The sequence below is a fragment of the Ambystoma mexicanum genome, chromosome 3q, assembly GCF_040938575.1.
Source record: "Ambystoma mexicanum isolate Mex_15411 chromosome 3q, UKY_AmexF1_1, whole genome shotgun sequence".
Taxonomy (NCBI): domain Eukaryota; kingdom Metazoa; phylum Chordata; class Amphibia; order Caudata; family Ambystomatidae; genus Ambystoma; species Ambystoma mexicanum.
In genome coordinates, this window is record NC_090926.1 from 545,830,000 (window position 1) to 545,852,778 (window position 22,779).

The window sequence follows — 22,779 nt, forward strand, 5'->3', positions numbered from 1 at the left end:
TAACTTTTTCATACAAAGCAACAGCTAAAAAACACATACAACACAATTTCATAAAACTTCTTTTAAATATTCAATTACTGCAATTGTCAAAGAAATCTCACTGACGTTTAAAATATGAACCCAAAACCACTCAATTGAAAAACCATCTGCAAAGTGTGCAAATCTAATAAACTTGCTCATATGGATATCCATTAAAACACAACAGTTAATACATACATGTTTAAAAGTTTCTCTTGTCATGTTACAGTAGCGACACACTCTGTTGTCCTTAGGAACGTGAAGTCTAGCCCTTACCACGTTGCACGTTAAAACAAATTGAATATAAATGCTAAAACCCTATTTCTTAAATCACGTGAAGGATGCTTGACTAAATAAGGTGTGCAGTTACAGTATTTGATTGAATAACCCAAATAAAATCATCATTAAAACATGTGCAATTTATTAGCATTTCTCCATTTAAAATCCAGTTTGTCCTAAATAATGTTTGCTTAGTTTTCCCTCGGGCTATACATAATTCTTCTGTGGATGAACCAATTTTTATCAAAAGCAAATCACATTTTTCTTTCCATTTTTGCAGCCCATTACTAGCGGCCTCAGATAGCTTAATCTGAATCTTCACAAAAAAATTGCATGTGATGGTGATAAAATATGCTCATAGCTCAGCAGTGCTTTCCAATCCACCCACGCTTGACGCGAGATAAAGCCAAGCTTGCGGCGGATTGCAGCAATTGGTACAGAGCACAGCAAAGAGAGCACTTTCCTCCACAGTATGGCTTCTAATGTAACCCAAGCCACCTCTTGTTCAGCTGTTTCCAAGCCAAAAAGCTATTTCGGCACCATCGTTTGGTGATAGTACCTTAGTACTGGTATAATTGAGGGATGACCAATTTTAAAGCCAATTTGTCATAGAGGCGGCTAGGTTAAGAAGGATGCTCTAGTTGTTTTATAAATTGACAATGTTCCACTCTTAAAATTTATAACGACTTCAAGGCTTTGCCAAAATCATCAGTAAAAAAAACTGTTTAGAGGCTTCCCAACCCCTTTCTTAAAACCTGATTGGAACAAGTCCTCACGACCAGATTCACTTGCCTCCCGCTGTAACTCTTTCAAACGTATGCTGGCAAAGATTTTCTTAGACAAGTCCAATAATGATATAAGAGGGTAAATAACTATTTAAAATCGCCTCCCACCCTTTAACAATCAAGATCAGCACAGCACCGTTCCACAAGTGGGGAATAACTTGGGTTATTTAAATATTCTCAAATAAAGCCAGCAGTACTTTAGACCATAAATAAGGGACGGGGCAGTTGAGCTTTTGCTTTTACAAATGAGTTCAAAAATCAAATCTACCTCACTCTCAATAACCTCTCTCCTTTGTGGTCTTGTTTTTACTCTAAATACCACATCCTCTGAACTTGAATATAATTTAGTAAAGTGTTTCACCCAAATAGTTTCACTAAGTGGTTGAACCTGCAAAGAACTTGGGATTAAGCCGATTTAAGAGGTTTCCAAAAGGAACTAACACATTTACAAATAATACTCTCAAGCAACTTCTCGGCATCCCTCCGGGTGATCAAATATCTATACAACGTCAACCAATTTGAGTAATTTGACTTTAATTTAGAAATTTGTGACGTTCCTACACATATGTCTTTTTCTTGACTGAATCACAGCATCGAACGAATGAACATAATGATTTAAGTACATAATGCATACAAGGCTTGGTGTTCATTTCATTTTACACAGCACCCACCGTAATATTAAGGTGTTTGTAAAAACACCATTAACCATTTATGCGTATTCGGGCAGCGTCAAAAGTTGCATGAAGCATTAAAAATAGTTATGATATTTGTTACTTCTTTGCAGTCCATGGAACATTTTCCTTCTTGTTTGAGACCTACGTAGAATACTTTAAGAGGAGGGATTACGAGGGGAAGCAGGATGTCTCTTTACATACATTGTAGAGGAAATATATATGAATATTCATCTATAAATAACCACCACAGGAGAGTTCAACCAGACTGGAGACAAAAGTGGATTGAAACATCTCTATTTATTTATCAAAAGTTTTTAATAAAGCATTTACCTTGCCCAAGAGAGCACCTTGAGCACTGTGTAAAAGTAGTTAAACAAAAAGAAAAGACAATTGCAATGGTTTCAAAACGATCAACACTAGATTATGAAAAATAAATGTAAGAACACATAACAGTGGTAAGGGAAACCACAATATATGGATTTAAATTGAAAGGGTTTGAGTTCCCATTTCAATTCTATTAAAGAAGGGGGTAGTGTTTAGTTGAGGAGTAGGCACTTCCAACTCAGAGGAGCTTTGTCTTGGATACTTGCTTTCTTATCAAAGTTAACTCCTCTCGCCTATTAAATATCTGGGCTTTGTCAAGCTGTTGGGGTTTTGAAGCCAGATAGCAGTACTGATGTAAAATCATTACCTTCTGGCCCCAGCAACATAGTTTAAAGATAAGTCTACAATGAAAAGAGGAACAGTGAAGGAGGCTAGCAGAGGAGATACACCCATCACCAAATAGTCAGGTAAACGGAAAGCAGTTTTTAATACATGAAGGGCCATTTTTGGACACCCAAACCTAGGGGGCAATGCCCTTATCGGTCTGAGTCTGAAAAAAGAGTCTACATTTTCAATTGGCCCTTCTGGACAGATGAGCCTAAACAGAGGCACCTTCATCCAAACAAAAGCTTATAGTGCATGCAGACTCAACACGAGAATGTAGGAATAAATGCAGGACCAGTGGCTAGGGAAAATCCCCATGTCCAAAATGCCCTAAATATTTTGATAATCGCGTAATAAAAGGACAACAATTGTCTATGGTCAATTTCAGTACCAAAGAGCACCACATCCCACGCAGAAAGGAAATCATGGCCGGAGACTTCGATGATCATGAATTATGGTGTTAACATTGGTCAGGCCAAGGCATGTGCAATGAGAGTTCGCCTGTGGACAGCTCAATGGGAAACAACACATTAAAAACTTCAAATTAGCTTCATGCACCCTCCTCCTACTATGACTTGCATTCGATAATGTTTACATTTTTCTATTCTCCCTCCCACTGAAGTTCTTCAGTGTTGGGCACCCTCTATGTTCCTTCATCTCAAAGCATGCCTGCGACAATGCACATATATAGATCATATAGAACCAAGCGTGTCTACGCTGGCTCAACTCGTATCACTACTGGAATATGACAATGTTCAACTTATTTGGTGTGCATATCCTCAGCTTTTTTTCTTTGTTTGGGGAAAATAATGGTTTGATAAGGGTCTGATGCGAGCCTGCGTAGTCTGTCTTGTGTGCAATCTGCTTTTTCTGCTGAATGTGACAGTCGTTTTATGAGCCATACATACTGTTGAGATAATTTGGTGTTTGTTTAACAACTGTTTGGAAAAACGTTGTTCAGGGTTGAAGCTAAAAACAACTAAGCATTGCATCTGTCTAATTACTTGGAGCGAATTTGTTTTTATGTTTTATCTTCAGTGGTCAGATGAGCAATGCGCTCCTCAGATATTGCAAACAGAGCTCCAGTGTTCACAAACCCATCGACAACTGAAAGACAGCTTGTATGAAACGATCATTGGATACTTTGACAAGGGAAAGGTACGTAACAACTTCCGAGGTTCCACATTCACCACTGATCTGAGTAAAATATAGTTTACATATCAAACATAATTGGCATGTCATTAGTTGTTAACATCATTAGTTTTGGATATTAGTTGTTACTCAAGCACCACCTATAAAGCAAGGGGGGAGATGACATGTGAGGAAGGACCAGATGGGTCAACATGGGTGTTGTTTGGTGATTTACACACCCATTGACCCACCATGCCCATGGTAATCCCTATGGCCATCCCCAGCCACCATCTACACTTCCCCACCCAAAACACATCCTACTAGTATCTCTTACTAGTATCTCTTTGAGCTAGCTCTATCAAGAAGCGAGGTCACAATTTGTCCTGCCAGTGTTATTTCTAAGCAGGCTGCTGAGAGTCAGTGGTTGACTAGTCAGTAGTCAACTAGCGAACATCAACATCTTACATACATCACACATGCACCACAGCAAAATGTCTCCCTTAGTGAAGCTCTGAATAGGCGTTAAATGTAATGGATTTGCAAAGATAATCCCCTTCTGAGAATTATACTCATCAAATTAACACACTTTTCATAAAGGGTACGCTAGAAAGTTGCCGTGCTGCTGTATGTGGCTGTTCGCAGTGGGCAGCAGCTCCTAAATGTCTTTTTCACTATGCCAAGTTTTCCTGCCTTACTGCTGCCTCTGTTTCTCTTTCTTTCTCTATGTTCGTTCAACTCTTTTCTTAGTCCAGACTTCAATCACTCTCTTCACCTATATCCCCCAATTGTTTTAGAAGACTTTTCCTTCTTATTTCCATACTGGTACTTTGATACTCAATCTTGAACCGCACTTTCCTGATCTTTCACTGCTCTTCAATCTCTCTCTATGCCTCCAGCGGGCGCTACTTCCTTTTCTCATGGTCTGTCCTCTGGTCATAACCTGGCCAATTTTATCTATCCTCCTGTCACTGATTTATCCAATACAGTGCATGTTTCCCTCTGGAACGCACGTTCACTTAACAGCAAAACACATTCCTTGCTTGATATTTGCTCTTGGTTCTATTCTCATTTCAGTATCGAAACCTGGATTTCAGCTAGTAATACTGCTATTCCTGCTGCCCTTTCCTACTTTTCTTGCTTCGTTTCTCAATCCCCATGCCTTTCTGTGCAGGGCAGTGGGGTTGGTATTCTCTCTCACTCTCCTTCTGTCTCTGACTCTGCTTCTCTGCGTCGTCCTTCCTTTTCTTCTTTTGAATATCACCTCTTTATTTTCCTCACCTCCCCCCCTTATTTTTCTGGTTATATATCACCCACCTGCCCCTGTCTTCTCTTTCTTTGATGATTTCAGTGCACACATGTTTTCTGTTCTTCCAGTTAATTCTCCGTTCTTACTCCCAAGGGACTTTTATCTCAGTTTCTCCACTTCCCAATCCTCTGTTCCTCTCCTATCTATTCTTGACTCTTCTTACTCCCTTCTCATTTTTCTAGCTTTTCTCTCGATCTTATTTCCTCTTCTGTATCTGTTCTTCCACTTTATTCTTCTGATCTCCCTTAGTGCTTTGTCATGTGTTCTCCCATCTCCATCTGTTTTTTACCCCTCTGCCGTGATTTCAGTTGTTTTCTGATCTCTCACTTTTCTATGGCACTGTCTTCTCTTCTCCTCTCTTTTGATGTATTTTCTTCTTTATCTGTTGACTCTGCTTCTACCCATCTGTCCTCGAGCCTTACAGACGCCATTGATCTTCTCTATCCCTCCTCTCCCTTCTCTCCTCCTACACCTTCCCAACCCTGGGTGACCCCTGCTCTCTGCTCTGCTCGTTGTTTTCTGCATAGGGCTGAGAGGTTTTGGTATAAATCCAGGGAGTCTACTGACCTCGATCTGTTGTCTTCCCTTCATTTCGGTCTATAACTCCTCTTTGCTAAACAAATCTATTATAATGATCTATTTGCCTCCCTTTCATCTCATCCTTGCCAATGTTTTCTGATTCTCAATCATATTCTTTCACGTCCATCCCCTAACCCCTCTTCTCGCTCACCCCTTTCTTCCTCTGACTTTGCTAAATATTTCTCTTCATAAATAAATGTCTCTTCTCTGTTCTTCTATTTCTTCCTCATCTTGGAATTCTTTCCGTACCTCTCCCCCATCAATGTTTATGGACTCTTTTTATTCTCTCTAAGACTCTGATGCTCTACTCTTTCTTTGTGCTGTCCATTCTACTGTAGCCCCCTGTAACCTTCTTCCATCTTCTCTTATTCCTTTGGTCTATTCTTCTCTAGTTCCTTTCCTTACTGTTCTATTTAATTCCTCTCTCCGATCCACCACTTTCCCGTCTATGTTGAAACATGGTTCTATTCTCCCTATCCTTTTAAAACCCTCCCTTGATCCTTCTATTCATTCTAACCTCTGACCTATTTAACTTCTTCCCTTTCTTTCTGAATTACTCAAACAAACTGTTTATTCTCAGATTTCCAGTTTCATTTCTGTGCACCCACTTCTTCTTTCCTATCAATCTGGGTTTTGGGTATTTCCCTCTACTGAAACTGCTCTCCTAGCTGTGTCTGACACTCTTATCTCTGCTCGTTATTGTACATGTTCCTCTCTCCTCGTTCTTCTTGATCTATAAACTGCATTTGCCATGGTTAATCGCTCTATTCTTTCAGTCATTTTGGCTTCTGCTCCTTCATTCGTGTCTCTCTCACTGCTCCTACTCATTTTCCTGGGATGGACTTTCCTCCCCTACTCTCCCCCGTTCTCATGGTGTTTTCCAAGGCTCCCTCATGGGCCACCTTCTCTTTTCTTTATGCACTAATCCTCTTGATTCTATTATCTTTCCCTTTGGGCTTTCCTATCATCTTTATACAGATGAAACAAAGCTTCTTCTCTCCTTTTCTTCATTCTCAGACTCTATTCACTCCACTCGTTCTAACTGTTTGCTCTCCATCCAATCGTGTATGTCGTCTCATTAACTTCGCTGTAGCTCATCTAAAACAGAAGTTCTTTTCTTCCCTGCTTTTACAATTCCCCATCCTCGTTCCCCTTCATCTATCTCTTTTCCCCCCATCGTTAATACCTATTTCTGCTTCAGCCCTTGTCTCTTCTCTTGCTTTTTCCCTACTCTTCTATTGATCTACCCTACATTTGGTCTCCGTGCCTCGCTGCCCCTCTTCATTCCATTTATCAAGCCTCCATTCATGTTTTGTCCACCATATCTCCACAGGATTATACTTTTTGCTGCCTTGCATCACTTTCACTGGCTTTGCTTTGAGGCTCATTTGCTTTATTATTTCCTTTTGTATTTTTTTTGAATCCCTAAATACTCCCTATATTTCTTGTCTTTCTTTTTATGTTCTTTCTCGCTCTCAATCTCTTTTTCATCTATCAGTTCCACGCCCTCCCTGTAGCTCCTCCAGTCTCTGCTCCTTCGTTTTGGTAGTCCCGAAGCTCTGGCATGCTCTCCCTCTTTCACTTCATTTTATTTCCTCTCTTCCTCTCTTGAGAACCCAGCTCAAAGCCCATCTTCTGTCTTCTTCTTAATCTCTTATTGCACCATGCATTGCATTTTATTGTACTCTTATAGGTGGTAGGCGCAATATCAATAGAAATAAAATACAAATACAAAAAAAAGAAGCTACAAGCAGAAGACATTGTATTGGTATAGGTACTATGGAGTTACAATGTAGTAGCATGTGACTGTTTCAGTCCAGCTGATTGCAAAGCGCACTTCTCTTGTACTTCTTTAAACTGCTTAGATGTTTCACAGATTCAAAATCAAAAGCTATTTTCACTCCAGAAGGCATGCCTGTGTGCTATTAGCTATAACTCCACCAGTGGCCAGCAATACCAGATGATAATGGCACTGGGGAGGGGCCCACGTTAAGGCCTCCTTCACTTGAAACGAGTTGTAACTTGGACCCTAGGTTATTGCCGTTGGCTATTGCCCTAATGTTACACATAAAAGTGTGATCATATATTCTAAACCACTACTTGAAACATGTGCCTCTGTTGACAAAATGGCATTTTATATTTTCAAAATGAAATACATACTTATACTCTCAATCACCTTAATAACAGAAAATGTATGCCATATAAAAAAGGGAGAAGGGACACTTTTATCTTTCCATGGTGGTCATCAGTGCGCAAAGGAAGAGACAGCAAGTGCGGAGTGGCTAGAGGAGGGTACATGGATGTTTGGGGAGTCAAGGATGGTTCTGGAAGTTCAGGGCGGAGGAAGAGCAGATGCTGATGGATGGATGATGTGCGGACATGGTCAGGATGGTGGTGTCCCAATGCACAGGGGGCTTGGAAGGCAGGCAACAGCTCGAGGTAATCTCTGCATTCCGAGCTCCCTGATTGTCTAAGAAGCCATCACACGCCATCTCATGTGTGACAATAGACTGAATATTATAAACTAGTATGGTATTCTACACTACCATGCACCAAGGGCATTGCTAGAGGGGGGGTAAGGGGGCTATAGCCCCTGATCTTTTGTTTGTAGCTCTGGATAGAATCTCAGGAGCTACATCCAAAGGACTAGCTAGCCCCCAGTCCCAATAGTTCCGACATCAGCTTAGCCCCGGGTCTTTTCCATACCTAGCAACTCCCCTGCCATGCACACACTGACCATTCTCTTACCTGACTATTTTGCAGATGTGGGAAGAAGCGATCACTTTATGTAAGGAACTGGCAGTGCAATATGAAATGGAGGTTTTTGACTATGAACTCCTCAGTCAATGTCTGGTAAGACTCTTTCTACAAATTGTCATTATTATAAAAGAACATTCCATCTTTGACATGCATGTTATGTTCCTACTCTGTGGCTGGCATGCTTCAATCAAGCCAGATAGATTTAATGATGACATTGTAGTTTGCAAACAATTTTATCATAAACAATAAACCAGTGTTCTATTTTCTTTTTGTATATATGCACTTAATGTAGCAATGACAAAGCACATTGATATTTTCAATTTACCACTTACTCATCTATTCTGTTTAGTTGCAAATGTTTCCGATGCTCTGTGTTCTCTAGCCACGTGTGCTTCAAGGTATATATTTCAGCCCTCATATAACATCCTCTGTCTAATAGATTCCTCTAATTTCCAGTCCTTCCACTGCAACCCTTTCCTTTCAAGAATAAATGCAGATTATTTATGGTAATACTCATTACCCCTAGTCCACCCATCGTGTCACAGTCCTTACTAAGCTACCTGGCTTCAAGAAAGAAACCAAGTAGCATAAAAATATCTGAATTACTCAGTACACCCAAGGCAAGTTTAAATCCCCACCCCTCCTGTTTTTATATTGTCCCTGGAAAAGAAGGCAGAAGCACTCAGGATAGAGTGGACTGTGACACGACTGCTAGACCAGGAGTAATGATGATTACTATATGTGATCTGCTATTACAACTTCAGATACATCCAGCCCTACATGTTCAGTACTGCACAAGGATCCACATGAGGAATGCTAGAACAAGGACTTGGAGCCGGAATGTGTCTTGATTGTTCCATTGTTCTGCAATTGAAGGAGCGAAGGCCATATCTCTGCCAGTGGCAAGCCCCTTCTGAAAAGGGAGATGCATTGGCCTATGTATTAGCATGGAGAGGAACAGAACAGTGGCAATGAAAACTGCAAAGACAGACGATTTACTGACCCACAGCATTTAACCAAGATTTATATTCAGAGAGGAATGTCATAGAACATGGACCTGGAACCCCCTCTAGGAATAGCATCAGGCGACCCATCACATAACTGTTTCACTGGTCACACACATGTCCTAACCATAAATAATACACATTAGCCATAAAAGCGAATATAACTAAGAGCAGCCACATGGTGACTTCAGGTAACACTCTTACTGGAACAGAATGTGCAACTGAATACATCTGAATGCTGAAAGGAACAAAACTAGTGATATACATCATACAAGGTGACACTGATTCATCCAAGAAAAAAGTTATCTTTCCGGATTATTAGACACATCAAATTCTAGAGCAGAAGGACAGTTAGATTTAAGCTATTTTGGAGGTCTAGATATATGCTCAACATAACTCTTGGTAGTAGCGAGATATTCCACAACAGAATAGAACACCTGGCTGGCATTGGGACGTTCAACAGGTATGTAAACAGAAGGGCCATGATAAGATATCATAATATCAGAAGGTACTTATCCTGCCAATGTGTGAGTTGTGAGGTCCCAACTGTGTCTTAAACCACCGGACAAAGATAAGATGAGCACCGTTCCTGAACCACCTTTTACCAATATAAACTGGAAGAGATGAAGAAAACACACTTCAAGGCGGGCCAGTCACAATTAACCGGTTGATGGTTAGTGTAACTAGTAGCATGAGCATTTGAACTAATGTATAACATCCATTGGGAAGAAGGCAAGCAACTGAGAGCATCCAGAGGTGTATGATCCCCAGCAAGGGAAAAAACTATAACCAAAAAAGTGAGGGGTGGAAGGTTTTTAATTAATCTGAACCTCTGGCACTGCTCTAGGAAACCTTCCACACCACTGTTGTTTAACCCATTTGCGCCATTGTAAAAGGGGTCCAGCCACATGTAAATCAGTCAGGCACTGATGCCAATGGGAGCAGCCCAGCATGAACTGCTAGGCCAGGTCCCCTCTGCACGGAAACACAAGAAACTCGTGTCATGTTTCGGCTTTGTTGGGCCTCATCAGTGAGGTGCAGCTTGGTCCCCTATGGTGCAGTGAGCAAGGGACCCACATCTGGGCATACCCTCTCTCACATAGGGAGACAAACTATAACCACAAAAGTGATGGGTGGAAGGTTTTGAATTAATTTGAACCACTGGCACTGCTCTGGGCAACGTTCCACAAACCCTGTTTTTTAGAACAATGGTCTGTTAAGTTTGGATTTGTAGTTTGAATTTGTAGTATTATGGAGTGTATTTCTAGTTGTAGTTTGTGGTTGAATGTCATCAATGACAATTATGATTTCATCTTTGATGTCCTGGGTGTTAGTCTTAGCAGTGCACTGTGTGGTATGAGTTATGGTTGCTTAGCTTATCTTAACTGGTGAATGTCTGTTTTTTTTTGGTATTACTTGTAACCATAACGTCGCCTTATCTAATTTTTTCACTGAATTTCATAGGTTTTTATTAGTGCGATTTAACCATAACATCCCTTTAACCAAGTTTTTTCACAGGTGTTTATAGGTTTTTACCAGTGCACCCTTAATTTGCTACTAGTTCCTTATATTATACTCACCCCCAATGTAGCAACTCTAGAGACCATGGACAGTACGAAAGTAGCATCAACAGAAACCAGAAGCACAGGGGACAACAGAACATTTTTGTACCCTTCAACCAATAAAAACATATACATATACATAAAACAATATTACTTATATTTACTACACCCAAATATACATTTTTGTACAATTCAACATTTCAGAATGTAAAAGCTATTTTTTTTCATTTAGCACACAATATTATGGAATCCACAAACCATAACTGTACACCTCAAATGATCAGTTCAGTACAACTCTTCATACAGACTGTGATACAGCAGCAGTTGATTGCAAAACAACCTCTCACAAAATAGTAAGTACAGTATATTGATTTCTATATCATGACCATTCATTATATAAGCTTTTCCCATAAGCACATATCATTTTTTATTTTGACAGAAATGTCAAACACACTTGAGTGGTAAATCTCGAATGGTAAACAATCATCTTTCTAAATAAACAAATAAAATAATTTCATATATAGCTCATTGAAATAATATGTCTTTATTTTCTTAGAGTACATGCTTTACTGGAAGAAACTGCACCACAAATTAATCATGAAGAATCCCAACAATCACAATGACAATCTCAGTCCCCAACTGTACACAATGAAATCATTATCTTCTATTCAAAATTGGATGAACTTAGTAATGATGTTAAAGAACTTTTAAATTATGTAAAAAATCATGTTGTTAAAAATGTTATCACTGTCCTACTTGCACCTGTCCCCTCCCCCCATCAATCACCCCAAACAAATTCAGAAAATATAAATGAAAGACGGTTTGATGAATCCTCTCTCCCTCCCTACCCGATGATGACTTTCTAGAAATTCCGAATTGTCCATTTATTTTTATTTTTTTATTTAAAATGATTTAGTTTCATTGCAAAACTTTTCATTTATGCTTTATCAACATGGTTTACAATCACGACAAGAAACAAACATATATAAATAAAAAAAAAAAGAAATTGCATTTCAGGTACCTCCTCACGTTAAAGTTGAGGGACTAAAGCAGCAAAAATTAACTTTCATTCAACGAATGGCTGAGACTATTGGTTTCCAGTTATATTGTTCCAAAAATGAATAATGGTGATTATCAAGTTTTTATTGGTGCCTGCCAATATCTGGGCCCAACGCTCGTTTGGTGCTCTGAGGGATGCATGATTTGTGAGTCTTTCTCTAAATAGGTTTCTTTTTTCCGTTAGTTTGGGACACTCCATTATGATGTGGAGTAGTGTTTCAACAGTGTCCTCTTGTGCGCAGAAGTGGCAGAATGCCATTGATTTCGGCAGTTGTCTAGAATTGGTGGGTGCTTCGCATGTAGGTAAAAGATTCATGCAAAATCGGTCTCTGATATTTCGATCTGGGAAGATGGCTAGGTATGCAGGGAGCTGGTTGATGGGTCTAATGACTATATTGCAATTGATGTTCATCTTTTAGTTGTTTTTGGAGGCGATTGTCTTTATCCAGTCATTCTGTAGCAGTTGTTTTTTTTTTGCTGATAGTGGACAATTGACAAGACACTCCAAGGTTATGTTGTTTTCCCTCATTAGCTGCTCTTTGGCGGATTTCCATACCTTATGCACAGTATCAGCTGTCGAATTCTCTCTGGTGGGGAGGATGTCGAGAGCCGGGATATCATCGTTGTTTATGATTTTCCTGTATAAGTCGAGTTTTTTCCAGGTGACAATGGAACTGAGGGATTGAGTGGCTATCTCATACCAAATTCTTACCGCAGGAAATGAGTTAGGCAGTTTTAGGATTTTCCACTAGAAGATTCCTTCTAGCATATCCGAAATAGTTTGATCGATATTAATCAGGGTTTCACTCCCATACTTGATAATAGAACTCACCTTTTGCCGGTAAAATGTTATGACTGGTTTCATCAAGAACTTCCCGAATTTGAAGTGAATTGTGGAACCTTGCCGGGCCAGGGAAGCTGCCTTGATTTGAAGCTGTGAGATCCAGTCATTCTCTATCTCAGAGTGATTCAATAGAATTCCCAAGTACTTGATTGAGTTTTGCCATTGGAGCTTTTTATTATCCATGAAGAATGATGTCATTTTCTGTTTGGTTTGCCTGTCATTGGTCAGAGGCATGATCTTGGTTTTGGTTGTATTGATCTCTAGATCGTTCTGCTTCACGTAATTCTCCATCTGGGTTAGGCTTCTTTGTAAGCCTACAGAGGTAAGGTCTAGGATCACAATGCCATCTGCGTAAAATAAATGTGGCACAGGTATGGCATTGAGTTTCGGTGGGTTGGATGTTCGAAAGCGATCTTCCTGCGGAATGCCTGAGGTATATAGATTGAATAAAGTTGCTGCCAACGGGCAGCCTTGCTTCAACACATTGTTAGCAACAATCGGCGAGGATAACGTTCCATCACGGGAGCCTAATTTTGATGGTGGTATTTGTGTAAAGTTGTTTAATGGGCTCTATAATATCTGATGGACAGTTCCACAGTCTCAATTTTTGCCAATGTTTTTCTCTGTTAACCAAGTCAAAAGCTGAATGTAGATCGATGAAGGCGACATAAATAGGACTTTTTTTTAGAAGAGCTTCCTGTTTAAGGATGTTTACTATAAAAAGTTTGACATTGGTTCCTGTGTTTTTGATGAAGCCAGTTTGACGGATATCAAATCGCTTGTTGTCTTTGATCCAGATATTAAGATTTTTTAACACTAAAGTGGTGAATATTTTGCTGATGGGGTCCAGTAGAGCTATTGGACGATAGTTTGTAGGACTGTTTCGATCGCCGTTTTTATATATTGGGATCAAGATGGCAAACCTCCAAGAGGTCAGGATTTTTTGCATTTTTCTATGTTGGCCTAAATAAATGTGTGCATAGGTTTGGCCATTCAACCGGGTTCCGTTTAATGATGGCATTACAGAGACCGTCGGGGCCGGGCTCTTCTATGCACCCGTGGCACACTGGGGGGTTGAGTGGGGCTAGAAAACCGGGGCACCACCTGTGCTTGCTTGAAACTGGTATGCTCAGGGGCACGCGGAGCCGCATAGCCAAAGTCCAAAGACTCTGCTGCCTGACTCCGCGGCCCACTCTGCAGTGTGCTGGTGGTTTTGTAGTGAAGTAGGAAGTGTTAACACGTAGGCAGCAAAGAAAGACTCAGTTTTCCAAGCATTACAAGAGTCCAAGCAAGAAAGGCAGACCAAAGACTCTGCTGCCTGACTCCGCAGCCCGCTCCACGGTGTGCTGGTTGTTTTGTAGTGAAGCAGGAAGTGGTAACAGGTAGGCAGCAAAGACAGACTCAGTTTTCCGAGCACTCCAAGAGTCCAAGCAAGAAAGGCAGACCAAAGATTCTGCTGCCTGACTCTGCGGCCCGCTCCGTGGTGTGCTGGTGGTTTTGTAGTGAAGCAGGAAGTGGTAACAGGCAGGCAGCAAAGACAGACTCAATTTTCCAAGCATTCCAAGAGTCCAAGCAAGAAAGGCAGACCAAAGACTCTGCTGCCTGACTCCCTGCTTTATGTTTCCCATTCCGATACCCCATCCCTTTCATAAATACATTTATGTTTTGTACTATAAATATCTTGTATACATCTCACTGTGTCTGGACACGTCCGATCTCGCATGAATGACCTTTAATTGGTCTACGGACAGCACGCCCATTTGCAGACATCCCGGTGTCTCCCTCCCACTAAGGTCCGCAGACACCCATCAGTGCCCCGGACGCTCCCTAGATGTCAGCATATGACCGCAGCTGTGCAGCATGATGGCGTGTCCGTGGGCGGTGTCCATGACCGCAGACAGTTTCAAAGTGAATTTTTGGCCAATCTAGAGTGTATCAAGTTGAAAGTTTACACTTGCAGAGCTCTTAGACCCATACGAAGTTGATCTGTCAACTTTTTGCAACTTTCCAAGAACTTTTTTCAATGTGATAGTCTGTGGGCAGTAGCGCGGTCCATGGATCATTCCTCTAAATGGACCCACCCATTACTTTTAGTCATTATCCAGGAGAGAGAACCTGCTTGCAGTTCCTTCAGCATCTTCAATCTACTATTGTAAATGGCAGCAGTCACCCCCATCCCTCCTTCCTAGGGGAAATCACCACCATATCCACCATCACCATCTGGAGGGCCTGGACAGGGGAACAAGCACTGTGATTCTGAAGAGGATGATGAGGAACAGGAAGAGGATGTAGAGAAAGTGCTACACCGAGCGCCTGGTGAGAGTCATGGGTGTGGTGTTCTTTTTTACCACCATTGGGGGTCTACTGAAGGCTCGGGCTGCCAAGGTCAAATGCACTGAGTGTACTCAGTCATGGACAACCTGGGCAGTACTCCTATGAGACCACCTCAATGCACCACCACACTAGATCCAACATTTTGGGTGCTCTGAGAAAGGATGCTCCTTTCTCAGGGAGAAGCAGGTGAACATCCTCTGCCCCATCTTCCCCAAATGCTCCTGCTACCACACAGGCTACTCCTGTGGGCCAGAGGATCCTGTCTGCTGCCTCGCATGCCATACAGAGTGCTGTTGACCCTTACATTTCTAGGGTCACAGTACTCTGTACTGCGACACACCGATCTGCTGGGGGGAACATTTTCGGAGTACTTTTGAGGCCAGGAACATGAAAAACACTGCTACCTACCTTAAATTTAAGGCCCACCCAACCTCTTCTCCTATCCACCTGCCCCTATGTATCAGTGGTTGATACCCCTTACCTCCTTTCCCTCCACCACCTTACCTTGCCACTACTACAAAAAAACGAAATTCCCCAAAAATATTAAAGACAAAAACACAAAAATAAAGGTTCCTTTAGGAGCCAACCTTTCACAGTTTAAAAACCGAAGAAAAAAAATCACAGCTTCATTGCAGCCTGCTTAGTCTGCAGACAGTATGATAGTCCACAGAGGCAGAGTGGTCAACGAGTGGAGCAGTCCTGCAGTCACTCTACTCTATGCTGCTTTGAGCAGAGTCTTTCTACTCTGTTACCCTGCTGACTGACTGGGAGGAGCTGGTGTTAAAAGCCCAGTCTGGCCGCGGAGAGGCCGTGGAGTGGTCTACGAGTGGAGCAGTCCTGCAGTCACTCTACTCTATGCTGCTTTGAGCAGAGTCTTTCTACTCTGTTACCCTGCTGGCTGACTGGGAGGAGCTGGTGTTAAAAGCCCAGTCTGGCCGCGGAGCGGCCGTGGAGTGGTCGACAAGTGGAGCAGTCCTGCAGTCACTCTACTCTATGCTGCTTTGAGCAGAGTCTTTCTACTCTATTACCCTGCTGGCTGACTGGGAGGAGCTGGTGTTAAAAGCCCAGTCTGGCCGCCGAGCGGCCGCGGAGTGGTCGACGAGTGGAGCAGTCCTGCAGTCATGACATGCAAGACGGCAACGGAGACGGAGGAGAACGAGGAGCGTCGCCTCAGAAGCATCAGGTGCAGACGTGACGGGGGGCCGTCACAAAATAAGGAGAACGAGGACCCGGCTGGTCGGGATGACTTTCAAGAGTCTAGAGGTAAAAAGAAGCTGGGTACAGGCTCTGGGCCATCTCCGGTTACACTAAGACCTAGACAACTGCGTATACCAGTTCTGAAGCCCCCTTTAAAGCTACCTGCAAACATCTCCAACATCTCTAATGCCACTAACAACACTAACATTATCAATAACTCTACTGAATTGTTGCACTCTCCAAACAAATTAAGCACTACCCCTGTTAGTGCACCCCCTATCCTTTTCAACATTCGGGACTCTGTACCCTTGGCTCAGCCTGCATTGGAGGACAGGCAAACTTTTGAGAGCCTTGTGCAGAGGGGGGAGAAGGAGGTGGGGCGTGTACCACGTGTACCACATGCTGAACTTTCTGAATTTTCTGAAAATGCAAAGACGTCTACCAAAGGAATTAGCTACGGTGCCAGCAATATAGACTCCATTGATATTGCGGTGCCCTCTGAAGTAGATACAGTGACTACCCTCAAAAATGGAACCATCGTCCCTACCACCAACCTAAACACCACGTCCAAGCAATCAAATAACATTAAAGAGAACGACAACAACCCCCCAACCAACCCCCCACCGGCCCTACTCACTGCTCTGCCTCGTGACCCGGGAGACATGGGAGGCATTCTGAGGCTGCAGTCTGCCGCAGAAGCGGAGTCTTCGAGCGGGTCTGTGCCGGCTGCGGCAACTCCTGCCCTCCACGGGGGGGGGGGTGGTGGTTGCAGCGGTCATCCACGCGCCCGAGCAGAGAGGGGGCCGTGGAGAATTGGGCAAGGGAAGTGGAGGGGAAGTGGGTTCGGCGCTGTGGCTGGAGTCCCGGGGGGGAGAGGACGCGGCACTCTGTGATCCTGGCGCTGCCGCTGCAGCGGGTGTGGAGTTTGTGGGGGACGCTGTTGGCAACGGTGCGGGTTGCGGCGCGCTGGAGGAGGAGGGGGCTCCCTGCTCGGCTTGGCCGATAGAGCAGTCGATGTCCCCAGTAAAGGAGGGGGAGAAAAGTCAAGTCGCGACAGAGAACGAGGCTGAGTTCACTGGCCAACACACAGCAGGAGTAGTCACTGACACCTGCTGGCGGCCCGCATGTACTGCAGAGGCCAGGCCAGTTAAAAGAAAGGAACGTGCATTAACAGCACTAAAACAAAAGAATCTGAACAGGGGGAAATCCTCCACCAAACCCTATTACAGAGGATCAAGTAAAAAAAGTAAGTCACTCAAAGTACCGCCCACAATCAGGTGACACACTTCTTTAAAAAAAAAGGGTGCAAGCCCCCCCACACCACAAAAAGAAATATCGGAATATCGGATGGAGAGCTTTTGGAGGGGTGGGTGGCGGTTGAAGAGTCTATCTTAAAAGAACAACCATCCAATAGTCAAGAGGAGAGGGGAGCTGTTAAACAGAGAACTGGGAACATATAGCCACAACTTGAAACGCCAGTAAGGTGGCACTTTGGGAAACCCCCCCTGGCCTCTCCTATTCCGCACATTCCTGCACTGACGGCAGGTGTGCCGCCCCTGGGGCCTAACCAGACCACTAACAACTTAAAGAGTACCCACAAGTCTTTGGAGGTGACGGAGGAATTGAACGTGTGGTCTCAAAGTGGGCACCCGCAAGAGGAAACCTCTGACCAGATCCACCTTGGCCCCCAGAAGGATTTGGGAAGTCCCCTGGGACGTAGTGTGGCCTCGAACATACCCAAAAAAAGCCTGGCAAAGACACCGCCCAGAGGTGCCACGGGAAAACCAACACCGGCCTCCGAGGCGTGCCTTACTCCAAGTAGAATGAGGACCGACAGAACCTCATTACATGGGAGTGTAAAGGAAACACTGCATAAGAAAATAGACCTAATGGGTATAATGTCCACCGTGACAATCGCTCTAACTCCTTTTAACAAACTATACGAAGCACTGAATTATTCTGTGAAAGATCAAGCTGCAATTACGGCCCTAATACACACCAAGTTACTATACTTGGAAAAATACATATTGGCTAAGGAAGTGAGACAAGAAAACACCAGAGACCAAGGATCATCGTGCTCTCTAGACCTGGAGAGGAATACACAAGGAACACAGACCAGTGCCAATTGTTGGAACAAAAATAACGACTTGGCACTGAACATGGAGGAAAAAAACACTAGTGCACAAATGAGCATGAACGGCCAAACTAAACCTAGCGATCTGCCGCCTGGTGGAAAGAAAGCGACGCCCATGTCAGAAAATGGATGAATTAATTTAGACTGCTCAGGAATAACCCCGATCGAAGCGGAAAAGGGGTCGGGGGGCAAAATCAAAGTGGAGGAAGAGTTTAACTCTATAGAAGCCTTATTAAATCTAAGTACATATACAGTGGAAGGTTCAGAAACAGATATCCCATCCCCTAAGACTAGATCACATACTGAAAGTGTGACTGAGAGTGTGTCTAGAGGTGATGTAACCCCAGCCCCCCACCCAAGGAGCCAAAGAGGAAGACAGCACAGTAAAGACCAATTCAGACATACGGAGGGGAAGAAAAGGAAGACCTCAAAACCCCTCATAGCCAACGTCCCAAAGACACGAAGAGAGAGCAACTCTCCTTATGACAAACGCAACGATGATCTAAGTACTGGAGACAAGTGGTCTCGGCAGAAAGAGTCCAAAACCAGGAGGACTCTAGAGAATCTTTCAAGTAATAGTCAGCGAAATAAAGAGAGAGAACGAAGCAGGGGCCGATCGCTGCACGAGAGCAGTAAGGTATGGAAAAGGAGTAGAATGAACAAACGCATCAAGACGGATTATGCCATCTTCAAACTGGAGAGAAGGAGTGAAAATCCAGATGACTTCAGGTTGAGCAGGAACACAACGCTGTACATCTTTGAGCAAATCCCAAATTTATGACTCTTGACCTCTCAAGATTTAAAAATTGTCGAACCATGTGAGAAAGGACGGAACGATCAGGCCTACATACACATATCATCGTCATTAATAAGCAACATCTTGAAGGCTGAGAAAGAAAACCTCTGGTACTTGGGATACGAACTGAAGGAAATTCAGGCCATTCAAAATCAGAGGTACCATCGGATGCATAGCTCCTCAGTGACGAGATCCCTAACAAGAAGAACGAGAACACTGTTAGAACAAAATCACCACAACAAAAATAAAGGAAAGCGCCGGCCGAGTCATAAGTCTTATCCTACACAAGACAAGCAAAATACACATGGCCCCAATAGGTCGAGGGAAAGGAAGAGGAGGGAGGAGTCACCACACCTAGGTCGTAAGAAATACTCCGATGGCAACCGAGCAATAAACCCGGAAAGATGGCCAAATGGACCGGGAGAAAAAATAAGAATCACAATTGCTGGAAGCCCCATGAAATATTCTCGAGCGGAGAGTGGTACCGAAGCCAGAAGCCCGGTTAGACAGCACAACAGGAGGTGGATTTCAAATACACGACAATATGCAAACAAAATCTAGCAATTAGTGGACAGAAAACCCTCGCCGAGCCAACTGGTGAAGCAATCGCCCTTGATAATGGGCTCATGGAACACACAAGGGTTTTCCCACTTGACGGTAAGTTCTGATGTTAATCTAGGAGCCTTTGATATCTTGTGTCTGCAAGAAACGTGGCTGCTGGCAAAACCTTGCCTTGACGGATACACTTTGACCTTCACCCCGGCAGAGAAGGGAGCCACAGGAAGGCCAAGGGCTGGTCTTGTGACTGCTGTAAGATCGGGATGTGGCTTAGTGCCCAGGGCAGAACTACATCTCTCCCCGCTTATCCAAGGCACCAGATTTGAGTGGCAACTGGATGGTGTTGGAACAGGGAAGGAAAATTCTCCACATAAACTGCTAGTTATCAATACATACTGGAATCCGGCAGAGACTACTACAGATCAATATCTAGAGGCTATCGACAACCTCCTGGAGAATGAAAGCGAAAGCCAACAACCGAGCCTCATCATTATAAATGGCGATCTAAACTGCACAATGGAGGTTGACGAGACCCCCACATGCATGAGATCTACAACTGATGGGGACAGAGCTAAACGATGGGGTAACCTGATGGATAAATGGGATCTGCATAATTTGCATTGGTTACGCTCTAAAGAGAACAAGAAGATCGCAACATGGCAAAGAAATCATCAAAAGGGAACTATTGATCATACTTTTGTATCGAAGGCTTTACTGAGCATGATAAAGTCTTTAGATGTGGTGAAAATGGACAAAAGCGATCACAACATCTTAAAAACGACCTGGCACCCTACAGGCCGGCGCAAGAATTCATACTACAAGGCTTGGAAGCTAACCAGAGTGGCAATCGCCTTAGGTTAACAGCAAAAGCCATTAGTGAAATAACGACGGTTTATAAAACCATCAGCAACAAGCTTATTGATAAGCCAGTTAAAGCCGCTAATGCTGATTACGTGCCGTTATTGGAAATTTACCGCAGATCGAAGCAACAAGGGGGCCCTATGCACTTAGTCCATAAACACAGTTACAATAAGGAACTGGTAAAGCAAAGAGCTGCCTTGAGAAAAATCCAGAGAATGGCAAAATCCAGTAACTCAATAAACTTGAAAGCGAAATACCACCTTGCGCAACACAGGTATAAAAATTGGGTGAGACATGAGCGTGCAAGTCTCCTACAGCACGACGCAGAACAAATGCTGCGTATACTTTCAAAGAAAAGCAGCAAAGAATTCTGGTCTTTGATTAATATGAACACAACAAGTACCCAGACCAGCCTCCAGAATAACGTCAGCGAAGAGAAATTGGTGGACTTCTTTGCGTCGCTATATAAAAAGGAGGATAGTCGGATATCGAACATCCGGAGGTGCCAAGTGGCAAACTGGGAAATACCCTGCGATCATGATACCATTACATCAAAAATTACAAAGCTAAAAAACTCTAGAGCGCCAGGACCGGACGGCATCTCCAACATAGATTTGAAGACCAACGTTGTAACTTGGGCTCCACTTATTAGCCAGATTTTCCAGAACTGTAACACTTCTAAATCTGTACCTCCCTCTTGGAAGACTTCAAATGTGGTCCCAATCTTTAAAAAAGGAGCGAAAGAAGACCCGAGAAATTACCGTCCCATAGCGCTCTTGGACGTCATCGGGAAGTTATTTGGCTCTTGTGCTCTGGACGGCCTGAATAACTGGCTAAAGGAATCCAACTATAGAGATCAATTCCAGACGGGGTTTGTCAGAAACATCGGCACCTCAGCAAACATTCTGGTACTATGCTCCTTGAAAGCAAGGGTCCAACAAGGAGCGCCGAGAATATTCATGGCCTTCGTCGACCTAGAGCAGGCATTTGACCGTGTGAGCCACGAGCGCCTGTGGGCCAAACTAATTGGCAAGAATTGCCCAGGGAAAATCTTATCCCCAATAAGAGCTCTCTATGAAGATACCACCATGAGAGTCCGGCTGAATGGGGCAGGGTCACTGTCAAAGGTTATTCATACCGCCCGAGGAGTAAAGCAGGGCTGTCCCTTAGCTCCAGTACTGTATAATGCCTATATAGCAGACCTGGAAGACGACTTTGCCAAAACTAGGTGCTTTCCCCCATCATTAGGAGGAGAGAAAATACAGAGACTCCTCTATGCGGATGATATCATCCTATTAGATCAGACAGCGGTGGGGCTCCAAAGGCAGTTGAACAGTCTTCTTGTATACCTGGGAAACAACCATTTAGAACTATTAAAGCAGGGCTGTCCCTTAGCTCCAGTACTGTATAATGCCTATATAGCAGACCTGGAAGACGACTTTGCCAAAACTAGGTGCTTTCCCCCATCATTAGGAGGAGAGAAAATACAGAGACTCCTCTATGCGGATGATATCATCCTATTAGATCAGACAACGGTGGGGCTCCAAAGGCAGTTGAACAGTCTTCTTGTATACCTGGGAAACAACCATTTAGAACTAAATAAAAGCAAAACCAAGATCATGGCCTTCGCAACTACAACTCAAACAGCAGGCAAAGAAAAATGGAGCTTGGAAAACGAAAAAGTTGAAATCGTAAAGAGCTTTAAATACTTGGGAGTGACGCTAAGTAACAGTCCCACGGAAATTCCAATGCAGGAGATGCTAATAGCCAAAACAAAGACCCTGTCATGCCAGGCACGGACAATCGACATGAAATACGAAAAGTTCTCATTGATTCCAGTACTGTCTTTCTTTAAAACCAAGGCCATCCCGAGTATAACGTATGGAGCCGAAGCCATGCCACAAATCCCGAGGCAGTTTTGGGACAGGTTCGAGGGCCAATTTTGGAAGAAGGTGCTGGGACTGCCAACGTCTGTTCCCATATGTCACATCAGACAAGAACTCTGCCTACCATCTGTGAAGGGGATGGTGGCGAGGAACACTATGATGCTCTTCAGTAAAGTGATCATGGACTCGTCAGTGCCTGTTTTTGAGATTCTGAAGAACGAACTGGCCAGCGGGAAAAATAAAATACTAACATCATGGGAAGAACACTGTGAAAACCTGTTACAAGAGGTGGCCCTCACTAGAG

The 22,779-nt window shown here is 43.3% G+C and overlaps 1 protein-coding gene across 2 annotated transcripts in view; it reads left to right on the plus strand.

Annotated features, from left to right (window-relative positions):
• Positions 1-22,779, plus strand: part of DOCK2 (dedicator of cytokinesis 2) — a 2,833,934-nt gene that overhangs the window by 2,471,356 nt on the left and 339,799 nt on the right. For both annotated transcript variants that reach the window (XM_069654309.1, XM_069654310.1), the window contains exons 38-39: positions 3,503-3,622; positions 8,244-8,333. In XM_069654309.1, coding sequence (XP_069510410.1) covers positions 3,503-3,622; positions 8,244-8,333 — 210 coding nt within the window. The remainder of the gene's footprint in view (positions 1-3,502; positions 3,623-8,243; positions 8,334-22,779) is intronic.